The sequence below is a fragment of the Diplotaxodon limnothrissa genome, linkage group LG17 (assembly GCF_057381915.1).
Source record: "Diplotaxodon limnothrissa isolate DT_005_m linkage group LG17, D_limnothrissa_male_GT1.1, whole genome shotgun sequence".
NCBI classification, from domain to species: domain Eukaryota; kingdom Metazoa; phylum Chordata; class Actinopteri; order Cichliformes; family Cichlidae; genus Diplotaxodon; species Diplotaxodon limnothrissa.
In genome coordinates this window covers 18,929,850-18,955,481 of record NC_140612.1, presented here as the reverse complement: position 1 = coordinate 18,955,481, position 25,632 = coordinate 18,929,850, and the positions used below count along the sequence as shown (strand labels likewise).

The window sequence follows — 25,632 nt, the reverse complement described above, 5'->3', positions numbered from 1 at the left end:
CATTTTCCATTTTCTGCTGAGTCAGCTGTCTCTCTGTGGACTGTAAGAGATCTGTTCATTTATGAGGTACAGGGGCGACTGGGTTTATTACAGGCTAGACTGTGTGTATAGGTATGTGTCTGTGTGAGTGTGTTGTTGTGTGTGAGTGTGTGTTGTATTTCCTGTCCTGCTAGTCTTCAGGGTAATTATTGGACAAACGTGTTTGTCATGATTCTTGCTCTGTGCACACACTTAGTGTTGCTTGTTCCTCTCTCAGACTGAAAAATGAGTGATCTGAAGAAGGACAAGGATCGACCAGGATCCTCATCCTTCACTGGATCCAGGCTTTTGTCTATGAAGCGTCGCATTTCCAGAGATGTTCCTCTGGCATTCAGTGGTGAGTCTAGCCCTTCAGACAAAAAGTAAGAGACTGTTTCTACTGGTAGTTGTGATGAGATGTTTGCATTTGGCATTAATGTCATGGTTACTGAGTTTTTAAAGATATTTTTGAACTGTTATTTTTCTAGCGTGGGATCGCTGTTGGGTTGCCAAGTTTTTAACTATCAAATAAGGGACGCTGGCATGCCAGAATCACAATGCACCAATTTTGCTCATTATACGAGATGTCTCAGCTAAAACAGGACAGTTTGCAACCGTAACTGTAAACAGCATACATCTTTAATAACTTTCTAAATATAAATCCACTAAATCTGCTTCGGTTGGCACTTGGTTGTCATTAACATGTGGGCCCTCGGGTCCGAGGTTATTACAGCCTCTCAACCTCTTTACGAAGCACATTTGTGAAAAAGACGCACACAAAGACACTCACACACAAAAACAACACAGTTGTTGATTTGTGTTGTGTTTATCTTCCCATATTTTTCTCTTCCAGGTGCTGTTTGGTTTTTGTATGTTTTTTCTTTCTTCCAAGGGCAGCAGTTGTTTCCCCATTGTGCTTTTCTACTTTTGCTCTATTCTTTTTTATTATATTATCTTTCTGATTTTTTTTCCTATAATTCTGGATATTTGACTATTATTTTTGGCAGAATTGCTAGTTAATTCAAAATCCTGGCATGGACCTATTGTTCTGTTGGAACAGCCAACTGTGTCCATGTTTCCAAGGTCAAGCTGACAAATTTAAATGTAGCCCTCCGTCATTATTTCATTCACTTTATGCAATCTACAAATCTATCTCACTTGGCTCATGCATATCCAGCCCAATTTTACTCTTTAAGTGTGTGTGTGTGGTGGGGGGGGGGGATGATTGATTGATTGATTGACTGATCTAAATTTGATTCTGAATTTAACAGAGAGGCAATGAAGAGAAACTAATAGGGGAGAAAAATGCTCCCTTTCTAGTCCCTGAGTACTCTCAGTGCAGCGTTTTGAAACATCTGAAGGCTTTCAGTGACCTGAACAGCCTAGTCTAGTGTAACAAATGCATGAACAAGCTTTTCAGCATTACTCTGAGACAGGATGTCTGAATGATATATCCTGGTCAAAAACGACTCTAAAATTCCTCACAGTGTTACTGGGGTTCACAGTAATGCAATCCACAATATGGATCTAGTTAGATACCATATTGCAAACATTTTTAGGGGAGAGTACAATAAAATGTGTTTTAGCTGAATGTAGAAGCAGGAAATTTGAGACATTCCTGTAGTTTTACCAATTGCTATGTGTCATCTGGCTTCATGGATAGATAAACCAGGTATCCATACCTGTAAAACCTAAAGCGTGCTCTCATCTCTGTAATAAAATATTACAGTCAGCAGTATTGAACACTTCACTGAGGTCTAGCAGGACAAGCACAGAGATGAGTCCACTGCCAGAGGCCATAAGATCATTTGTAACCTTAACTAAAGCTGTTTCTGTGCTGTGATGCACTCTGAAACCCGACTGAAACCATTCCTCTGCAGATGATCTGTTAGCTGTTTGACAACTACTCTTTCAAGAATTTTTGAAATAAAAGGAAGGCTGGAGATTGACATATAATTAACTAAGACAGCAGGTTGTGGCTTTTTAACTGAAAGTGGAACTGTCAAGCATGATGTTATCACCACCATGCTCGACAGTTCCAACACGTTCTTACTCTCAAAGCGTAAAATTTTACACTAGGTGACAAATCTTCGGTATGTTACGCTTTCGGACACCCATATAAGCATACACATCCCTATATTATGAGGTCGGAAAAATTAAGAAACATGAGAAGCGTTTGGAATGAATCTACACATTTATTTTACTGTAATCGCTTTGGAAAACACTATCTAACACGGTTAAGGTGGTGGTTAAGGTTAGGGATAAGGTTAGGGTTAGGATTAGGGCTAGGGCTGGAATACACGTTGGAATGTGTATTACTGCCAAAACATCAATCTATTGGATTCCATCCACAACCCAGTGCACATCATGGGAACGCGAAGGTTACCTTTCACGTTCCTGAGGAATGCCTCGGGACGTGACAGATAAGGTAAGATAAGATAAGATAACCTTTATTAGTCCCACAGGTGGGAAATTTGTTTTGTTACAGCAGAAAGTAGAAAGTGCAAAGTTACATAGCAAAAATTAGAAAAACACTGGAATAGGATAAGAATAAGATACTTTGCACAACTGTACACAATAGAATAGAATAAAATAAAATGCTATATACAATAGAATAAAAACAAATACAAATGCTATATACAACTGAGTATAATATAACGTACCTGTAGCTGTCCACAGCCTCAATGTCCATGCCTTGAATGTTTAGTGGTTGCAGTGCAGGATGTTTGTGCCTGTGGAAGTCTACCACCAGTGTTGATCTGGAGGTAGTTCTGCTGGCACCAGTCCACAAAGTCATGGGTATGTTACGTGGTCGGAGTGAAAACGGCTCACAGTTAACACAGATTCACTTTTCACATTCACTCTGTTATCTCTTAAGCTCTTCACTCTCAGACTGCAGGCTTACTTGTTGTTCCTAGAGTATTTAAAAGTGGGAGTCAGAGCCTTCAGCTTTCAGGCCCCTCTTGAGCGGAACCAACTTCTAGTTTGGATTCAGGAGACAGACACCCTCTTAGGATTGGGCTTAAAATGTCAGTTTTTGGCCATGAACCATACCTTAGCTGCTCTGTGCTTCTAATGATAAAATTAGCTTCTTTTTTTTTAAGCACATTTTTTTCGCTGTGTTTATCCCCACTTTGCATTTAATCATTAGTAATTTTTGAACGCTGTGTCCTCTCCCATAGTTTCCATTTTGTCCTGTCTCTCTCTCTCCACTCTCCCTGTGCCATACTGAGCCTGGTTCTGCTGGACGTTTCTTCTTGTTTTTGTTTGTTTTGGGGGTTTTTTGGATTTTTTCCACCTGTCCCGTTCGGTTCTTTTGCCATCAGAGTTATTGTCTAAAGGCAAAGAAAGATGCCCAACGGATTTACTTTACCAAATGGGCCATCCCAGCCTTGCCGTATTGGTCTATTTCATCAGAATCAGAATCAGAATCACAACACTAGAGGCCAACTCCAAGCCCATAGCACAAGTCACCATCAAGTGCGCGATCTACCAAGGAGATGCTCTGTCCCCACTGCTGTTCTGCATAGGCCTGAACCCCCTCAGTGAGATCATTAACAAGGCTGGCTACGGATACCGACTACGGAACGGAGCAGTTGTCAGCCACCTCCTGTACATGGATGACATCAAGCTGTATGCCAAGAGTGAACGAGACATCGATTCACTGATCCACACTACCAGGCTATACAGCAATGACATTGGAATGTCGTTCGGACTGGAGAAGTGTAGTCGGATGGTAACAAAGAGAGGGAAGGTAGTCAGAACTGAGGGGATTGAACTACCAGAAGGCAACATTGCAGACATAGAGGACAGTTACAAGTACCTGGGGATCCCACAGGCGAATGGGAACCATGAAGAGGCCGCTAGAAAAGCTGCAACCACCAAGTACCTGCAGAGGGTCAGGCAAGTCCTGAGGAGTCAGCTGAATGGTAAGAACAAGATGCGGGCCATCAACACGTACGCCCTGCCCGTGATCAGGTACCCTGCTGGGGTAATAGGCTGGCCAAAGGAGGAGATAGAAGCCACTGACATAAAGACAAGAAAGCTCCTTACCATGCATGGAGGGTTTCACCCCAAGTCCAGCACCCTGAGGCTGTACGCTAAGCGGAAGGAAGGGGGCCGGGGACTGGTGAGTGTCAGCACCACAGTCCAGGATGAGACAAGGAACATCCAAGAATACATTGGGAAGATGGCCCCAACTGACCGAGTGCTCAGTGAATACCTCAGGCAGCAGAAACCCAAGAAAGAGGAGGGAGACGAGGAACCATCATGGAAGGACAGGCCCCTGCACGGTATGTACCACCGGCAGATAGAGGAGGTGGCTGATATCCAGAAATCCTACCAGTGGCTGGACAAAGCTGGACTGAAAGACAGCACAGAGGCACTAATCATGGCAGCACAAGAACAAGCTCTGAGCACAAGATCCATAGAGGCTGGGGTCTATCACACCAGGCAAGACCCCAGGTGCAGGCTGTGTAAAGATGCCCCAGAGACAATCCAGCACATAACAGCAGGGTGCAAGATGCTAGCAGGCAAGGCATACATGGAACGCCATAACCAAGTGGCCGGCATAGTGTACAGGAACATCTGTGCCGAGTATAACCTGGAAGTCCCGAGGCCAAAATGGGAGATGCCCCCAAGGGTGGTGGAGAATGACCGAGCTAAGATCCTGTGGGACTTCCAGATACAGACGGACAAAATGGTGGTGGCTAACCAACCAGACATAGTGGTGGTAGACAAACAGAAGAAGACGGCCGTAGTGATCAATGTAGCGGTTCCGAATGACAGCAATATCAGGAAGAAGGAACACGAGAAGCTGGAGAAAAACCAAGGGCTCAGAGAAGAGCTCGAGAGGATGTGGAGGGTGAAGGTAACGGTGGTCCCCGTGGTAATCGGAGCACTAGGTGCGGTGACTCCCAAGCTAGGCGAGTGGCTCCAGCAGATCCCGGGAATAACATCGGAGATCTCTGTCCAGAAGAGCGCAGTCCTGGGAACAGCTAAGATACTGCGCAGGACCCTCAAGCTCCCAGGCCTCTGGTAGAGGACCCGAGCTTGAAGGATAAACCGCCCGCAGGGGCGTGCTGGGTGTTTTTTTAATATATATACACATAAGTCACTCATTAATAAATAGCTGGAAAAGAAACATGTGTAGTTGTAGCAGTAACCAGTGTGTTAAGTGGATGCGTTGTACAGGGAGATGGCCACAGGCAGGAAAGATTTCCTGTGTCGTTCAGTGGTGCTTTTCGGTAATCTCAGTCTCTCACTGAACGTGCTCCTGTGACTGACCAGCATGTCATGGAGTGGGTGGGAGGTGTTATCCAACATTGTCTTTATCTTGGACAGCATCCGCCTCTCCGACACCACCTTGAGGGAGTCCAGCTCCATCCCCACAACATTACTGGCCTTACGGATTAGTTTATTGAGTCTGTTGGCATCTCCTACCCTCAGCCTGCACCCCCAGCATGCAACAGCATTGCTGCTAACTTATTACCCAGGAGGGTCGGCCTGATGGTATTGAAAGCACTAGAAAAGTCAAAAAACATGACCCTCACAGTGCTCACCGGCTGGTCCAGATGGGTGTAGACACGATTGATCAGGTAGATGATGGCGTCCTCAGTTCCGAGACGAGGCTGATAAGCGAACTGAAGGGGATCCAGATGTGGTCTTACTATGGGTCGCAGCTGGTCCAGGATGAGCCTTTCCAGGGTCTTCACGATGTGGGAGGTCAGTGCCACGGGCCTGTAATCCTGGGGGCCACTGGGACGTGGCGTCTTTGGTACAGGGACGAGGCATGATGTCTTTCACATCACTGGTACCCTCTGCAGACTCAGACTCAGCATAAACAGTTTATGAAAGACTGCACACAGCTGGGGGGCACAGGTCTTGAGGACGAGGGGACTCACTCCGTCTGGTCCAGCAGACTTGCCTGAGTGAAGTCTCCTCATTTGCATCTCAACCTGGTATTAAGTGAAGGTGATGGGTGGGAGAGGGGTGTCAGGAATCTCACAGGAGGCAACAGCGCCATGTGAAGAGAGAGGCTGGCACAGTGGTGTGGCTCTGGATTCCAGGCAGACTACAGGTGAGGTTGTGGGGGTGTGAGCAGACACTGTGGTGTCGAATCTATTGAAAAACAGATTCAACTCGTTAGCTCTATTCTCACCTCCCTCAGCTCCCCTGCTGTTGGTTGGCCTGAATCCAGTGATGGTCTTCATGCCCCTCCACACCTCTCTCATGCTGTTCTGCTGGAGTTTCCACTACAGCTTCCTCCTGTAATTGTCCTTAGCCTCTCTGATCTTGTCCTTTAGTAACACCTGGACCTTCCTCACCTCCTCTTTATTGCCCCCTCTGAAAGCCCTTTTCTTGTTGTTGAGGAGGGCTTTGATGTCCTTAGTCACCCGCGGCTTGTTATTTGGGTAACAATGAACAGTCTGAGCTGGAACAATGGAGTCGGTGCAGAAAGTTATGTGGAGGGGGAAACTGCACCCAGACCCAGGTAGTGTTACCCTCTTCCCTGGGGTGGAGAGAAGAAGACCGCCCAGACTCCGCAGCAGCAGGGAGGCACCACATTCCAGACCCTAATCGGATGGCCAACTCCTCCTCCCAGCTCCCCCGCCCCAACAGGCAACAGAGAACGGGGGGGTGTGAAGACTCCAAACCTCCCTCTGCCCGCTCATATGTAATGTTGATGCATGTGTGTTCTAAGGTGCATTTAAAACCCAGGAGGGCATGGAGCTACCTGCCAGAGAGCAGCAGGTAAGCTCATTGCCCCTCCTGACAGCCCTCAATGTATACGTGTATTTAAAATTGAGAGGTCAGCAATGGTGCCAGGGGTGAGGTTGTACATCCTGATGGTCATAAATAAATAAATAAATGAATTTTCATTTATATAGCACCTTTCAAGAGAGAATCACAAAGTGCTGCACATAAGATTACAAGTCATCTGGATGCCGTGTAGCGTGCCCACCCCCAAGGTCCTATATGTATGTGTTATGAGAATGTGAGTAATGTGAATGTCTAAGTTGTGGGATAAAATTGAGGCACAGGCAGCCAGAAGGGGACAGAGGGGGGATGCCTCCCCTGCACCCTGGTGACACACCTCCACCCCAAGGCCCTGCATGTGTGGGTGATTGTGGTGGAGCGGGAAAAGGGAGGCAGCTGGAGATGGGGAGGGAAGGAAGGGAGGGGCAAGTGGCCCCTCCCTGGGGCCAGCTCCCCCGCTGACCCCAGTAGGCACCCGCATACTCTGCAACCCACCAGGGCAAACCCCTCTACCATGATAAGGTGGTGGAGCGGTTTGTGTGTCCCAGGGATCCCAGGGGCTATGTTGTCTGGGGGCTTTTGCCCCCTGGTAGGGTCTCCCATGGCAAATTGGTCCTGGGTGAGGGACCAGACAAAGAGCGATTCAGAAGACCCTTATGAAAACAATATCGAGGGAACAGTTTACCCTGCCCGGGATAGGGTTACCGGGGCCCCGCCCTGGAGCCAGGCCCGGGGAGGGTGCCCGAGGGTGAGCGTCTGGTGGCCGGGCCTTAGTCCATGGGGCCCGGCCGGGCACAGCCTGAAGAGGAGACATGGGCCCATCCTCCCGCAGGCCCACCACCCACAGGAGGCGCCATAGGGGTCGGGTGCATTGTGTGTCGGGTGGCGGCCAGGAGCGGAGGCCCTGGCGGACTGACCCCCGGCTGCCAAGACTGGCAATAGGAACATGGAATGTCACCTCTCTGGTGGGGAAGGAGCCTGAGTTAGTGCGTGAGGTTGAAAGGTACCGGCTAGATATAGTCGGGCACACCTCTACGCATGGCTTCGGCTCTGGAACCAGTCTCCTGGAGAGGGGCTGGACTCTGTCTCAGTCTGGAGTTGCCCCTGGTGAGAGGCGGCGGGCTGGGGTGGGTATTCTAATATCCCCTCAGCTTGCTGCCGGTACGTTGGGGTTTTTCCCGGTGGACGAGAGGGTTTGTTCCCTGCGCCTTAGGGTCGGGGAACGGGTCCTGACTGTCATCTGCGCTTATGCGCCGAGTGGCAGTTCGGAGTACCCAGCCTTCTTAGAGTCCCTTGGGGGGGGGGGGGGTGCTGGAAGGTGCTCCACCTGGAGACTCTGTTGTCCTGCTGGGAGACTTCAATGCTCACGTGGGTAACGACAGCGAGACCTGGAGGGGCGTGATTGGGAGGAACGGCCTCCCTGATCTGAACCCGAGTGGTGTTTTGTTATTGGACTTCTGTGCTAATCACAGTTTGGCCATAACGAACACCCTGTTCGAACATAAGAGTGTCCATAAGTGCACGTGGCACCAGGACGCTCTAGGTCGTAGGTCGATGATCGATTTTGTAATCGTATCAGCAGACCTGCGACCATATGTTCTGGACACTCGGGTAAAGAGAGGGGCTGAGCTGTCAACTGATCACCACCTGGTGGTGAGTTGGATCAGGTGGCGGGGGAGGACGCTGGACAGACCTGGTGCACCTAAACGCGTAGTGAGGGTGTGCTGGGAACGTCTAGCAGAGGCCCCAGTTCGCGAGATCTTCAACGCACACCTCCAGCAGAGCTTCAACAGCATTCCGAGGGAGACTGGGGACATTGAGTCCGAATGGACCATGTTCAGCGTCTCCATTGCCGAAGCTGCAGCATTGAGCTGCGACCGCAAGGTGATTTGTGCCTGCCGTGGTGGTAATCCCCGAACCAAATGGTGGACACCAGAGGTGAAGGGAGCCACCAGGCTGAAGGAGTCCTATCGGGCTTGGTTAGCCTGTGGGACTCCGGAGGCAGCCGACAGGTATCGACAGGCCAAGCGGAATGCGGCTCGGGCAGTGGCTGAAGCAAAAACTCGGGTGTGGGAGGAGTTCGGAGAGGCCATGGAAAAAGACTTTCGGACTGCCTCGAAGAGATTCTGGCAAACCGTCAGGCGTCTCAGGAGGGGAAAGCGGTGCTCTACCTGCACTGTGTATAGTGCTGGCGGAGCGCTGCTGACGTCGACTGAGAAAATTGTCAGGCGGTGGAAGGAATACTTCAAGGACCTCCTTAATCCCACTGACACGTCTTCCGAGGAGGAAGCAGAGTCTTGGGATGACTCCGCCAATTTCCGGGGGTGAGGTCACTGAGGCAGTTAAACAACTCCTTGGTGGCAGAGCCCCTGGTGTTGATGAGGTCCGCCCCGAGTTCCTGAAGGCTCTGGACATTGTAGGGCTGTCCTGGTTGACACGCCTCTGCAATGTTGCGTGGAGATCAGGGGCAGTACCTGTGGACTGGCAGACCGGGGTGGTGGTCCCCATCTTTAAGAAGGGGGACCGGAGGGTGTGTTCCAACTACAGGGGGATCACACTCCACAGCCTCCCTGGGAAAGTCTATGCCAGAGTGCTGGAAAGGAGAGTTCGTCCGCTAGTCGAACCTCGGATACAGGAGGAACAATGCGGTTTTCGTCCTGGTCGCGGAACACTGGACCAGCTCTTTATCCTCTCCAGGATACTTGAGGGTGCATGGGAGTTTGCCCAACCAGTCTACATGTGTTTTGTGGACTTAGAGAAGGCATTCGACCGTGTCCCTCGGGGTGTCCTGTGGGAGGTGTTGTGGGAGTATGGGGTGTCTGGCCCATTGCTACGGGCCATTCGATCCCTATACAACCGTTGCAAGAGCTTGGTTCGCATTGCCGGCAATAAGTCGGACTCGTTCCCGGTGGGTGATGGGCTCCGCCAGGGCTGCCCTTTGTCTCCGGTTCTGTTCATAATTTTTATGGACAGGATTTCTAGGCGCAGCCAAGTGGCGGAGGGCTTTCGCTTTGGTGGCCTCAGAATCTCATCTCTGATTTTTGCGGATGATGTGGTTCTGTTGGCTTCATCGGGTGAGGGCCTCCAGCTCGCACTAGAACGGTTCGCAGCCGAGTGTGAAGCAGCGGGAATGAGGATCAGCACCTCCAAATCTGAGGCCATGGTTCTGAGCCGGGAAAGGGTGGAGTGCCCACTCCGGGTCGGTGATGAGTTCCTGCCCCAAGTGGAGGAGTTCAAGTATCTCGGGGTCTTGTTCGCGAGTGATGGGAGAAGGGAGCCGGAGATCGACAGACGGATTGGGGCTGCAGCTGCAGTAATGCAGACGCTGCACCGGTCCGTCGTGGTGAAGAGGGAGCTGAGTGTAAAAGCGAAGCTCTCAATTTACCGGTCGATCTACGTCCCTACCCTCACCTATGGCCACGAGCTGTGGGTAGTGACTGAAAGAACGAGATCGCGGATACAAGCAGCAGAAATGAGCTTCCTCCGAAGGGTGGCTGGCCTCTCCCTTAGAGATAGGGTGAGAAGTTCGGCCATCCGGGAGGGGCTCAGAGTAGAGCAGCTGCTGCTCCACATCGAAAGGAGCCAGCTGAGGTGGTTCGGGCATCTGACAAGGATGCCCCCTGGGCGCCTCCTGGGTGAGGTGTTCCAGGCATGTCCCACCGGGAGGAGGCCCCGGGGCAGACCCAGGACACGCTGGAGAGATTATATCTCTCGGCTGGCCTGGGAACGCCTTGGTGTTCCCCTGGATAAGCTGGAGGAGGTGGCTGGGGAGAGGGAGGTCTGGGCCTCTTTGCTTAGGCTGCTGCCCCCGCGGCCCGGTCTTGGATAAAGTGGATGAAGATGGATGGATGGATCGATAATGAAAGAGGTTCCAAAACCAAATTTGTGTAAAGTTGCAAATAGAAATTTCCAGTTAACTCTGTCAAACACTTTTTCTGCATCTAAAGAAAATATTGTAGTTTCGATGTTTTTACTGTATGAGTAGTCTATCAAATTAAGTAATCTACGTGTATTTGTTGATGAGTGCCTAGCTTTTATGAAACAAGTTTGGTCAGGATGAATTAAGAGGGGGTTATTTTCTCTAATCTCTTTGAGAGAGTTTTGCAGATTATTTCAAGTTGTTTTTTCTTTATTTATTTTTAGTTGGTTCACTAGAAATTGACTGGATTTAATACCATGTTCATAATTTTGTAAGCATAGACTTTGTACTAAGAATTTTGTTTTTTTATTAATTATCTCATTAAATTCTAGTTTTGTTTTGCGTACCAACCTAGATTTTAGAGAAGGTTATGACTCTCACTCCATGACGGTGTAAAATTTGGTTCTCAGGGGACAGTAAACCAGTTCATGGCAGGCAGGAATATCCTTTAATTTTCTCTCATCTGAGGATGACAGTTCAGGTCTTCTTCCAAACCATGGAAAAATAGTGACATATCCAAATAACTTGTACCTATGTACAATTGTTTGAAGTGATGATTTAATTAGAAATGGTTCTAAAAAACTTACCAACCTGTGTACAATTCTACAAATCTACAATTCTTTGTCTGAATTCCTTGGACATCAGTGGACCCAGAACCGGAGCTGAACTCCAGACTACCGGTAAGAGCAGCAGTGTATAAAGTAAGACTTAACATATATCTGCTGATGGTCTCATTTCTGAAAAATGGACTTCTTATTGTGATATTTGTTTTCTTTCACTATATTTTGTTAGGCTGGGTCTCAATGCATACACACAAATCACACAAAAAAAAACCATGATTTATCAATATTTTTGTACCGGAATTTGTTTGCACTTCCCTCTGACCACTCCCTACATCAGTTGTAATGCTGTCTTTACCTGATGTCCTTGCTTGTGACCCCTTTATTTATATAAACTATAAGAACAAAACGCACCCAGTCATATGTCGACAATATACATTTAACACTACACTCTTTTTTTCCACTGCATTGAGCTTCTCACATGGGATTGATAGATTAGGGTTCGTGGTTCTTACCCTTCTTTTTTCTTCTTTTTCTTGTATTGTGTTAGTCTGTTGTTTCTGAGCAACTCTGATGTACTAACAAACGCACAGTGGTAAGAACAAAAGAGGCCAGTAATCATGTTTCATGAATCTGGCATGCTGATTTTGCATGGGAACACTTTATTTTTTTGAAGGGTAAGAATACAAATGCAAATGTGTAAATTGTGCATGCAAATATTAGTTAATGAGGCCAATGATTATTGTTTCATTTAGCAGATGCTGTCCTGCAGGAGGTATTAGATGAACATAAGATCAGTCTGAGGAGGAGATGTGAACGTGTGACTGAAGGAACTGATGAAACAGGAAGTAGAACCCTCCTCAACAGGATCTACACTGAGCTCTACATCACAGAGGGACAGAGTGAAGAGGTTCATACCCAACATGAGGTGAGGCAGCTGGAGACAGCTTCCAAGATCCTTTATGACACTCCAATCAGGTGCCAGGACATCTTTAAAGCCTTACCTGAACAACAGAGACCCATCAGAGTGGTTCTGACGAATGGCGTTGCTGGTGTTGGAAAGACTTTCTTAGTGCAGAAGTTCGCTCTGGACTGGGCCAAAGGTTTGGAGAACCAAGACATCAGTGTGGTGATTCTGCTTTCATTCAGGGAGCTGAACCTGATCAGAGATGAGCAGTACAGTCTTCTGGAGCTGCTCCATGTTTTCCATCCAGCATTGCAGAAGGTCAAAGCAGAGAAGCTCGCTGTCTGTAAACTTTTGCTCATCTTTGACGGCCTGGATGAAAGCAGACTTTCATTGGATTTCACCAACAGGAAGCTCATGTCTGATATCACACAGAAGTCATCAGTTATTGGGCTGCTGACAAACCTCTTCAAGAGGAATCTGCTTCCCTCCGCTCTCATCTGGATAACTTCCCGACCTGCAGCATCCAATCAGATCCCTCCCATATATGTTGACAGGGTAACAGAAGTACAAGGCTTCACTGACGCCCAGAAGGAGGAGTACTTCAGGAGGAGATTCAGTGATGAAGAGCTGTCCAGCGGAATCATCTCACATATGAGGGCATCCAGGAGCGTCCACATCATGTGTAGAATCCCAGTCTTCTGCTGGATCACTGCTACAGTTCTGGAGCACATGACCACAGAGCAGAGAGGAGAGCTGCCCAAGACCCTGACTGACATGTACTCACACTTCCTGCTGGTTCAGACAAAGAGGAAGAAGAACAAGTACCTCGAGGGACATGAGACGAGTCCACAGGAGCTGATGCAGGCTGACAGGGAAGTTCTCCTGAAGTTGGGGAGGCTGGCCTTTGAACATCTGGAGAAAGGAAACATCCTGTTCTACCAAGAAGACCTGGAACTGTGCGGTCTGGATGTCACAGAGACCTTAGTGTACTCAGGTGTTTGTACAGAGATCGTCAAAAGAGAGTGTGTGATCTTCCAGAAACCGGTCTACTCCTTTGTTCATCTGAGCATTCAGGAGTTTCTGGCTGCTGTCTACATGTTCCACTGTCACACTGAAAGGAAGACACAGGTGGTGGAGGACTTCCTGATAAATATTTTTCCTCATTTATTCGGTGATGATTATGATGATGATGACATGAAAAGCTCCTCTTTGGATGTGTTTCTCTGGAGAATCATGGAAAAATCCCTCCAAAGTAAAAATGGCCACCTTGACCTCTTTGTTCGTTTCCTTCATGGCCTCTCTCTGGAGTCCACCCAGACACTGCTACGAGGCCTCTTGGGTCAGACAGAGAACAAACCAGAAATCATCCAGAGAGTCATCAAGAACCTCAAAAAAATGAATAGTTATGAAATCTCTCCTGACAGGAGCATAAACATTTTCCACTGTCTGATGGAGATGAATGACCTCTCAGTGCATCAGGAGATCCAAGAGTACCTGAAGTCAGAAAACAGATCAAAGCAGAAACTCTCTGAGATCCACTGCTCAGGCCTGGCCTACATGCTGGAGATGTCCGAAGGGGTTCTGGATGAGTTGGACCTTGGGAAATACAACACATCACCCGAGGGACAGCGGAGATTGATTCCAGCTGTGAGGAATTGCAGAAAGTTTCGGTGAGCCCAGATGTGATAATAATTGTGCTTATGCTTATCCTCCCAATGCTCTCTTTTAAAGCTTCCTTCCAGTTGGACATCACCTCACCTAGGAGGCATTCAACAGTCATTTTAATCAGATGCTGAACCACTTAAATTGGATTTTTAATGTGCAGGAGCAGCAGGTTATTTACAGTTGTCTCAAGGCACTTTACATTTTAAGGTCAAGACACTAAAATAATACAGAGAAAGCCCTAATTAGCAGACGACCCCCTATGAGCAAGGATTTGGCAACATTAGGAAGGAAAAACACCCTTGGAACAGGAAAAAAAACTTTTGTAGAACCAGATTCAGGATTTATCATGAATGTTTTTAGATATTAAAAGTCCACATCCACATATTTAATTGTTATCATATTTAATCAGGTTCAGATCTGACACTGTCAAATGTTTGGTTTAATTTCTTTACTGCTTGACAGCAGGCAAAGAGATCATCTTTCCAAGTGGAACTGATGAACCACTGATATGAATAACAAAATGCCAAACAGCAAGACTCCAACTCAAATGTACAAAATGAATATAAAATGTCCTATTTATAATAATGTTTTCTAATATTTTTGCCATTACAGACTTTCTAACTGTTGGCTCTCAACAACTCACTATGAAATTGTGGCCTCAGCTCTGAAGTCCAGCCCTTCCCATCTGACAGAGCTGGATCTGAGTGGAAACCACCTGAAGGATTCAGCATTGAAGCAGCTATGTGCTGCTCTGGAGAGTTCAAACTGTAGACTGCAGACTCTAAGGTTATTTCAATGGGATTGCTTTTATTTCTGGAGATATCTCAGTTGTTTGACTTGTGAATTAAATTAATCTCCTTACAAAGGAGTCTATTGCTGTCCAATATAGGTCATCAATGGTCATGGAAATGAAATAATAAGCAGCTATTTGAATTATTAATGACTTTATCTGTTTTTTCCTTTATTCAGATTGAAAAACTGCAGGTTGTCAGAGATCAGCTGTGCTGCTCTAGTCTCTGCTTTGAAGTCCAACCCCTCTCACTTGAAACATCTAGACCTGAGTGACAACAATCTGCAGGATTCAGGGATCATACAGCTCTGTGGTTTTCTGGAGAGTCCAAAGTGTACACTTGAGACTCTGATGTGAGTTAATTTAGAGTCTGTTACTTATAATTACAATAATGTTACAGAAGTCCAATGTGCCTGCTCGAACTTGGGTAAAGAAAAACATGAAATTCAGTATGAAATATCTCATGATGAAGTCCTGACTTGTATCTTATTGGAAGCTTTGGGATATAGTGGAATCAAATTTGGAAACAGCTAGAAACTATCTGGAACTCCCTAACAAAAGAGACATGTGCAGGAAAAGAATGCCAGCAGGAATGCCAAAACAAGAAATACAAAATAGTTTTTTAGTTATTATTTGTATGCAAATACTGAGTATTTAATCATTTAGTTTATTTGCCTAATAAACAATATAATGCTTTGTTTTAAACAAGTCTTTACACATCTGTTTATTTCCCAAGCACTCTACTTCCATCCATCAAGCTGTAAATTTTTCTTTTAATTATATTTTCATTTTTCTTTTCCGAAATTTACTTTGTTTTCAAATAAGGAAAATTTGATTTATTTAAGATAATGAAGGAGACACACACACAAAGAAAGCGACATTAAAACACATATTTTTATATGTTTAACATATTTATATCATACTGATCGTGTAATCCTGTAAGAGACTTGACAGAGGTCACCAGCATGATGTCTGTTGATATGAATATGTGTTTGAATGTCATGCTGACCTTTGCATGTGTGTAGCTGAGATGATTATGATCCACGATAACAGAATGAATAGTCACTACTCATTTCACAGAAGCTGATTGATTTTTTGATTGCAGTAATCCTGAGCTGCGCATTTAAAACGTGAAATCATCTGAATGAATTATCAGTGATTTTATCTGCTTGATTTATTCAGATTGGAGAGCTGTAATTTATCAAATACCAGCTGTGCTACTCTGGTCTCTGCTCTGAAGGCCAACCCTTCTCACCTGACACATCTAGACCTGAGTAAAAACAACCTGCATGATTCAGATAAGAAGCAGCTGTCTGATCTCGTGAAACTACAGTTTATTAAGGTCAGTAGAGAAGAGTTAGTCCATGGTGCGCTTAGCAATATTTTTCTACACACATTTAGTGTAGGTATATTTTGTCAGCATTTTTGCCACAAAGAAAATATATAAAAAGGTAAAAACATATATATTTGTAATAGCATAAACATAGTTTGCGTGAACCATAAAACCTCATTTCCATTTTGGTAAATTGAAAATTGACATGCAAGTTTGATTTGGTGTTAGAGACTTACACATGCTATACTATAAGTGCAAAATTTCGCACAGCCTATAGGGCTTTGGAGTTGACGTCACGCCGCAATGCATTGTGGGAGCGCGTCACCATTTACAAGATGCTTCGTTGTAGTCTCTGTCCTTCTTAGGGAGAAGACAAACGTGGGTATCATATATGCTATCAGGGAAAGAGCCCTGTGCAATAGAGCAGTTCACCATTCTGAGTAAAAGTGGAGCGATTATATCAATATGGGCTTTATAAAATTCTATGTTGAACCCATCCGGTCCGCAGCCTTTACAGCTAGGGAAAGAAACTATAGCAGCTTTGACTTCTGTGATGCTGAAGTCAGCTTCAAGTGCTTGGGTGGCAGATTCTGTAAGGGTTGGAATACTCAGAGAGTTAAGAAAGCTAAAAAGCTCAGAGTCAGTGGTGTTTGATTTAGAAGAGTACAGTGTGCTGAAAAACTCAACAAATCTGTCATTAATCAGCTTAGGATCAGTAATTAATTCACCGGTAGAGGAGGCAATTTTGTGTATGGTGCGATAGGCTTGCACATCTTTTAATTGTCTGGCAAGTAATTTATGGGGTTTATCTCCCAACTCAAAGTGTCTTTGTTTCAATTTAATAATATCGCTACCGACTTGGGTTCCCAAAATATGATTGTATTCGAGTTTTAGTTTTAGATTAGCATTAGATATGTCCTCAGTATCAGATTGGCGAAGTGCCTCCTCTAATGTTGATAATTCAGACTCAATTTGGGACAGACGATTTAATCTAGTTCTTTTCGAAAATGTTTGAAAGGAGATGATCTTGCCACGCAATGCTGCCTTAAAAGATTCCCAAAGAGTGGAATCAGAGACCTCACCGTTGTCGTTATGTTTTAAGAAGTTTTTGTTTGACAGAAGGGTAGAATGGAATTTCCAATTGAAAATTCGAGGCTTTAAATTAAAATCTATTTTCATGGTAAGTGGGGCATGGTCAGAAATCAAGATCTGATGATAAGCAGAGCTGATAATACTGGGTAATAGTCTAGAATCTGTAACAAAGTAATCTATTCTGGTAAAGCTACGATGTACAGGTGAAAAAAAGGAATATTGCCTGTCATTTGGATGCTGAAGCCTCCAAACGTCTACCATGTTGTGTGATTTTACCAGATTGTTCAAAACTGCCGTGGATCTAGTAGTGAGGGCTATTTTTGTAGACAATCTATCTAAAACAGGATCAAAATAGCAGTTAAAATCGCCACCAATTATATTAGACATATTATATTCAGAAATTAGGTCAAATATTTTGGAAAAGAAGTCAGGACAGTCAAAATTAGGGGCATAGATATTTAGCAAGACCAGTGGAAAAGAGTTAATGGACCCAGAGACCAAAACAAATCTCCCATCCGGATCAGTAACGACGGATCCAAATATAAATGGAGTGGTTTTCCGTATGAGTATAGCAACACCTCTGGCCTTAGATGTGAAAGTGGACCAGTAAACCTTCGACACCCAATTTGCTCTTAAACATCTCTGTTCATTGGAGTGAATATGAGTTTCCTGAAGAAAAATTCTATCAGAAGATAAATGCTTCAAATGTGACATAACCTTCCCACGTTTCAAAGCTCTGCCTAAGCCCTTGAAATTCCAGGATGTAAACATAAAACAAAATTAACAACAAGAACACTGAACCCCACCCCCCAAAAAGAAAAAGGCCGCAAAAAAGAACAAGAACCACTGTGGCCCATCCCAGCGTGCATTAAGGGGACTGCCGGGAAGAGGAGCACAAAAAAACAAAAAAGAAAAAGAGAAAAAAACATCCTTCGTGTATAGCAGCTCCACACCAGACTCCATTAATCAAAACAATAGTTACACCCATAGCTGGACTGGCCATCGGGCATACCGGGCATTTGCCCGGTGGGCCGCTGGCGATTTTTTGTTTTTATGGGCCGATGGATATTTTTTTTTTTTTTTTTTTTAAGGAAGGGTATATATAATGAAAGGTGTTGGATTGGCCAATTGGTCATGATCGACTCTGGGCTGGACCAATTACAGCCGAGGAGGCCGAATGCACCCGCCCCCTTGTTTAGCAATCATGTGATTTTCACGCATTGCATGCCGGGAACTCGTGGCAAAACAATCCAAGTACCGCATCAAATGCAAGCATTTGCAGCACCGCAAAACGTTCATTCTCCGGTTCCAATACCTTCTTGTTTTTTCTTTGCCGCACAAAAAAGGAATGTACAAAACAAAAGGAGAACAATGCCGGTCCGTACAAAGACAGACTCGACGAAAAGACAAAGAAAAGATACGAGGAAAAAATCAAAGGTGTGAAAGGGTCAGACCCTTACGAGAACACAGAGGGACAAAAGACGTTAGCGTGCTGCCCAACTTTCACCACGCTCATATTTATAATTACACGGTTCTTGGAGTGAGTGCATACACTCATGAAGTTTAGTAACTTCAGGTCACTGCAACAAGCCCAGGTACAGTTTACCGACGGATGGGTACAGGACCTTGAAATGCACCGTGTAGAAAGTAAAGACCATGGTACGAACAAAGGTAAGTTTACCAGTCTCACAAATCGTCGTCATAAATACACATTCGTTAACCGTTTATTAATATAACCTTTGAGCTCAACGGTAATTAATTAGTGGTGGAAATAATTTCTGGTTCATCACAGAAATGTAGCAGTGACAATAATATTGTATGTTGTAATCGCACTGGACAATTAGTGATACAAAACAACTGTTTTATCCTGTGAATAAAAGTATATGTTTTTGTCAATGTACCATGGTAATAACAGAAGCGAAACGCAATATTTTGTCAGGACAATTTACTATTTATGCACAATAAACAAAGGAGCATAGCGCGACAATTTCTGTTCAGCGCCAGACTTGCTTGTAACCTATATCACCAATTATGTTAAGAAAAATGACGTATTAACGACTAAAAAACTCTGACCTTTGTGGGAATGCTTGGAGCAGACTAACATGTGAGCTGGAGTGTTCTGAGACGTTATATTTGGTATATCCAGACCATCCGTCAGGTCTTACTTCGGAAACATGGCTTAAAACATTTCTCTTCAACGACGTAAACCGATTAAAAAAAAACGATCAGCTTCCCGTGGCTGTCATGCGACCGGCTGTTGCAGTTAATAATACAACAGCTTCTTGCCATTTTTTGTGTTTCTTTTTATCGCTGTGTAACGGAGTTCAATTGAAAGCCTGCGTGCGCTAGTACCTCTTGCCACAAGTTCCCAGAATCCTTTGCGGTTTTACCCCTGAATGACGTCACATTTTCAATCTTTATCCTGGTGGGCCGGTCTCTAGTCAAAATGCCCGGGCCGATTTTTTGTCCCAGTCCAGCCTTGGTTACACCCATAAATCGACTGATTGGGTAAAAAAAAAGAAAAAAAGACACAAACATACAGGGAGTGCAGAATTATTAGGCAAGTTGTATTTTTGAGGAATAATTTTATTATTGAACAACAACCATGTTCACAATGAACCCAAAAAACTCATTAATATCAAAGCTGAATGTTTTTGGAAGTAGTTTTTAGTTTGTTTTTAGTTTTAGCTATTTTAGGGGGATATCTGTGTGTGCAGGTGACTATTACTGTGCATAATTATTAGGCAACTTAACAAAAAACAAATATATACCCATTTCAATTATTTATTTGTACCAGTGAAACCAATATAACATCTCCACATTCACAAATATACATTTCTGACATTCAAAAACAAAACAAAAACAAATCAGCAACCAATATAGCCACCTTTCTTTGCAAGGACACTCAAAAGCCTGCCATCCATGGATTCTATCAGTGTTTTGATCTGTTCACCATCAACATTGCGTGCAGCAGCAACCACAGCCTCCCAGACACTGTTCAGAGAGGTGTACTGTTTTCCCTCCTTGTAAATCTCACATTTGATGATGGACCACAGGTTCTCAATGGGGTTCAGATCAGGTGAACAAGGTGGCCATGTCATTAGTTTTTCTTCTTTTATACCCTTTCTTGCCAGCTGCACGCTTGACTTTTCTCAGTTCATGGGCAGTTATTTTGCGCCTTGGTTTTTCCCACACGCTTCTTGCGACCATGTTAACTATTTTGAATGAAACGCTTGATTGTTCGATGATCATGCTTCAGAAGCTTTGCAATTTTGAGACTGCTGCATCCCTCTGCAAGATATCTCACTATTTTTGACTTTTCTGAGCCTGTCAAGTCCTTCTTTTGACCCATTTTGCCAAAGGAAAGGACGTTGCCTAATAATTATGCACACCTGATATAGGGTGTTGATGTCATTAGACCACACCCCTTCTCATTACAGAGATGCACATCACCTAATATGCTTAATTGGTAGTAGGCTTTCGAGCCTATAAAGCTTGGAGTAAGACAACATGCATGAAGAGGATGATGTGGACAAAATACTCATTTGCCTAATAATTCTGCACTCCCTGTATAAAATGACTTGTGTATAACCAAAGTTATAATGTAAACGTTCTCAGTACTTCACAATAGAGAAAAGTTTTAAGACGTCGTAGCAAAAAAAACAAACAACAATGATAGAAAGCTAGCACCACAGAAGCATTCAAAAAATGATTGAACGAATCGCGACTCTCACTATAGGAAGAGAAGAGTGAGAATGTTCAAAAATACAGCCGCATCAACAACATGAACAAATATATTACCAGGTCACGATTACAGTGAGTCCGCAAAACGTTCAGCTTCAGCAGGAGACTTGAAGGTGTTAGTGATGTTGTTGTGAACTACCCGAAGCTGGGCCGGGTAGCGCAGACTGCACGTCACTCCGGAGGCACTAAGCTTTTTCCTGACCGTATTGAAGGCCTGTGCAAGGACCTCCGCAGTGTAGTCAGGGAAGATGGACAAATTCTCTCCATCGCAGCTCAACGGTGCACGTTGGCGTGCCAGACGCAGGACATGCCACACGTCTTTCTCATGATGCAACTGGGCTATGATAGCCCTCGTTCACTGGCCAGCCGTTGGTTTTGGTCTAAGGGTGCAGTGTGCCCTCTCCACTTTTATCGGCTTAATAAAGTTGTCTTTCCCCAACACATCCAGCAGCAGGGATGAAACAAAGTCCGCAGGCTTACCGCCCTCAGCACCTTCCTTCACTCCAACAATCCTAATGTTGGCCCGACATGAGCGCGTCTCCATCTGGCCTAGCTTGCCACGCAGGTTATTGGTGGCTGCCTTTAGTTCCTTGCATGTAGCTTCAAGCATACAAACACGGCTGTCCATTGTAGTAAGCGACTCATCGATAACATCTAGACCAGGGGTGCCCAATCCCAGTCCTCGAGAGCTACCGTCCTGCAGCTTTTAGATGCATCCTTGTTCCCACACACCCGAATCAAATGAATGGCTTGTTATCAGGCCTTTGCCAAACATGATGGCATGCTGAAGAGGTAATCAAACCATTTGATTCAGCTGTGTTGGAGTAGGGATGTATCCAAAAGCTGCAGGATAGTAGCTCTCGAGGACTGGGATTGGGCAGCCCTGATCTAGACGCTGTTCAGATGACCGGATATCTGCCTGGAGCATAGACAAAGTAGACTCAATTGTGTCAAGGCGGGTCTCCATAGAGGTTTTTAGGCTAGCGATAGCTGCTAATATGGCGTCGGTGCTCGCAGAATTTTCAGCTACTGCTTTCTGGCAGTGTGTTGCATCTTTTTTAGGCGGCATGTCGTCCAGTATTTATCGTAGTCGATGCAAAGCAGTAGTGCTGTTGACCAGTTAATTAAAGAGGCACGATGTCGCGTTAAATTGTTGGAAAAAAAGAAGAAAAGTGCGGAGCTGAGAAGAGTGCGTCCTACTCCATCAGTGTACACAAGCGCCCCCACAGCCTATTATTTTTAAATTGAGGTTGATGTTCACTTTATAGATCAAGTGCTGCAACACACCTGAATTAAAATTAGTAGGTCATTAGTAGTATGGCATCACATTTAGTAGTAACAAGTGAGATTTAAAAACAAAATCAAAATAATGTTTTTAAAAAGATGTTTTTGTTCACAATAATACTATTTTATCGGTGCAGTTAGTATTATGATTAGGCGATTGATTGATGGCATTACCTTTAGCTCCCTCAGTTGAGCTCTGTATTCATTTGCGTCGGTGATCCGATATTACGTATCGGTATCGGTCCGATCCTGGCCTAAATTACTGGATCGGATATCGGAGAGAAATAAAAAATGTAATGCGATCCATTAAATATCACAAAAGCACCTGACAAAACTTGCGACATGTCGTAACCCAGCTCATGACCTTAGCACGTCGGAGCAGTATGCGTCACGTGATAGAGCCGCTGTGGCGTGTGAGACCTGTTCGCAGTCTAGTTGAGCATTTGGAGCCTCGCTATCAAACCAGCATTTCATCTCCGAGAAAGATATCCATGAGAAGTAAACCAAGTGTGTAAATTCATCACTGAATGTTTGTAAAGCATTCCCATGGTAAGCTTAACAACCTTCTCTCCCCCTCCTGTTGCTACTTCAATCATGGAACTGATCAATGACTAGCTGATTGGCTTTTCTGTCACGAGTCCCGTCTCTCTTGTTTGTTTATTGCCCACTTTGCACCAGAAACGTTTAAGCTTGATAAGCTGTTGTTAGAATTTATTTAATATTACTTTCTACATACCTAGCAGTTGGTAACTGTGCAGGTGTGGGTGTAGCAAAGTTTTGCCAGGGGGCCAGGTAGGGCTTTAACAGGGAAATGGGGGCTCAAAGAAATACTTTTCTTTGTTATTATCATTTAAAGTGTCTAGTTTTTAATAAATAATTATTTGAATTGTTTTGTTTTGTGTGTTGTTTTGTTTGTTGTTGAATCTTACCTCCAAAGTTTTCATCGGATGTAAAATGTATAGAAGTCCATTAGTGTATATAGTAACTATTAAGTCTAATATATACCCTAGTAAGCTATATTACTTTATATTACCATCTGTGCAGTCTGCAATTCTGTTGAAGAAATATGTTGAATCGATTTAATTATTTTTACAAAAATAATTGATTTCTGTGCATTTATTTTACACGTGCATTAAATTTAAGTCGATTACGTTAATTAAGCATTTTGCTGGGAGTTGGCAACCCTATTAGTAAGTAAGTAAGGTTTATTTATTAAGCGCTGTACACAAAGGTTAAAATAAAGAAAAAATTGAGTAATAAAATAGACAATATAAATAATGCAAATTCAAAACAATTCAAAAGTGTTGATTAACGGAAGGCCTGTTTAAATAATAAAGTTTTAAATAAAGGAACGAGACAAAGACTTTACATGTGAGTCCAGGCCCAGAGAAGAGGGCCTGTTAGTTTGTTTGTTTAATATTTCCACTAAGTAGAGGTATAACAGAATAGCTTTAGTGTTTTGTTTTTTAAAAACTCGAGTATTAACTTATACAAAATGCAGATATTTTTTTAAAAAAGTTTTATTGATTATAAAATACACTATATCAGCTTCATATCGGTATCGGCAGATATCCAAATTTATGATATCGGTAACGGAATCGGACGTTAAAAAGTGGTATTGTGCCATCTCTAATAATGTGTTCATCATTATGCTGGAATTTTAGATAAAAACAAAAAGAAATTAATGACTGAATGTTAGTTCACATTCTGAAGCTGCTAAAATTAAACTAATTCCCAGTAAGGAAATTTGTGCTTGATGGTGTAGTGCAGTCATGCTGGCCTACTGGCAGCCCTATAAGACCTGAGATTGGCTGTGTGCAGTCTGTTTGGACTGTGCAAATCTGTAGAAAACCACCTACGGTTCTTAAGTGCTTAGGAAATGGTTGTCTTTTTTGGAACAACCATTTTGTGCTGTGTTTCTGACATCCCCCATTATATGAAACTTGGCCTTCAATTTGGAGATGGTACTCCAAAATAATGGCTCACTCAAAATAATGCTGCAATGCCAGTAGGGTGCATGCTACTATAGCAAAATGGAATTCCTCATGTTTTAATTATAAAATAATGCAATATGTAATGACAAATAAAAAGTTTTACAGTGAGTATTAAATTTAAGTTTTGAAATTTACCTTAAAGCTTTAACTTTGATGTTTTCTCTCTCAGACCAACTGACGATGTGGATGAAAAGGAGGACAGAGCAGAATCTCCAGGATTCAGTCTGTCTAGGAACTCTAAAAATCTTCCTCCACACTTCAGGAATGAACACAAACCCTCAGACACAAAGAGGTGAAGACGACTGTGAGAATCTGTAAACTTAACAGTAGGGTGGGGGAACCCTACATTCAGGAGTGGTGTCGGGAAATGACTCACTTACAAATAAGTCATGTAATAGTTTCTTTTCTAAGCTCCAGAATATTTTCTCTATTAACGACTCTTTGTTTAGTTTTCCAGTTACAGTAGATAGATCTTGTTACGCCCCAGTCTAGGGGTACAGGAACGCAACATAAGAGTTGAAAAGATTGACCCCGCCCTGGTCCCCAAAACCATACACAGAGGGAAAACCAATTTCTTAGTGAACGGTGGTTTATTTGTCTACACTGAAAAATGAAGCTCCGGGGTGAACAAAGGCCAAAATAACAAACAAAACAAGCTAAGTCAGGAGGAGGTGCTATCTAAAGCCCTATGTGAAATCAAAAACCAAACAAAAGACAAGCATTACACCTAACTCCCTAACTGAGAAAACTGTGCAAGGAAAAACAATAAGGCAGCTCACCCCTTCTGTTCCAGTGCTATTTACAATGTGCTATTTACAGTGAAAACTAATGTGCACACTATATACAGAACTCAGCAAGTCGCAAAAGTCACAGGCACAAATGTCACAGGTTTTGGAGGCCAGGGTCAGGTCTGCTGCTGCTGTCAGTGGCTGCCCCGGGACAACTGCTGGTGACAGATTTTGAAGCAACCATATGATCAGGGGGCCAATCAGCAGCCGTCAGCTCATCCAATCAGGGACCTGCAGAGACTTAAAGACACAGACAAAGAAACAGCCACCAAGACAGATTATGGCCAGGGCCATAACAATCTACCAATTAAGTCCATAATTTCATTAAAGAGAAATTAAAGAGTCAACAAGGTCTGCATTTGGAAAAACCTGTATCCAAAATGTAAACTGTTCTCACACATGAAACTGTAATACTTCATAAATTGGGTTCATTTAATTTCACTAAGAATGTTGCTGCTTTAGTTTTTTTTTACTGTACACACTGATAATGTGAGAATGCTACAGCATTCTCACATTACCAGTTTGATTATGCAATAAACAAAATGACATCATCAACAAATAATTTAGACTGTCTGTCCCATTGTTTTTCTACAAATGTATGGGTGTGTTACTACGGTGGCCCTGAGAGGCCAAACGGACTGCAACTTCAGAAAACACTTGCAAAAAGAAAAATGCTGCAAAAAGAAAAACGCTTCAAAAAGAAAAACACTGCAAAAAGAAAAACACCTGCAAAAAGAAAAACGCTGCAAAAGCACACAAAACACAACGGAAATGTTTCT

The 25,632-nt window shown here is 44.0% G+C and overlaps 1 protein-coding gene across 1 annotated transcript; it reads left to right on the top strand.

Moving 5' to 3' along the window:
* The first annotated feature begins 264 nt into the window (after positions 1-264).
* On the top strand, positions 265-24,361 carry LOC146614880 (protein NLRC3-like). The gene is made up of 6 exons (XM_085375513.1): positions 265-376; positions 12,015-13,833; positions 14,441-14,614; positions 14,813-14,971; positions 15,801-15,974; positions 24,235-24,361. Exons 1-6 carry the CDS (start codon positions 265-267, stop codon positions 24,359-24,361), a joined length of 2,565 nt encoding a protein of 854 aa, XP_085231639.1.
* Positions 24,362-25,632: the final 1,271 nt, after the last annotated feature.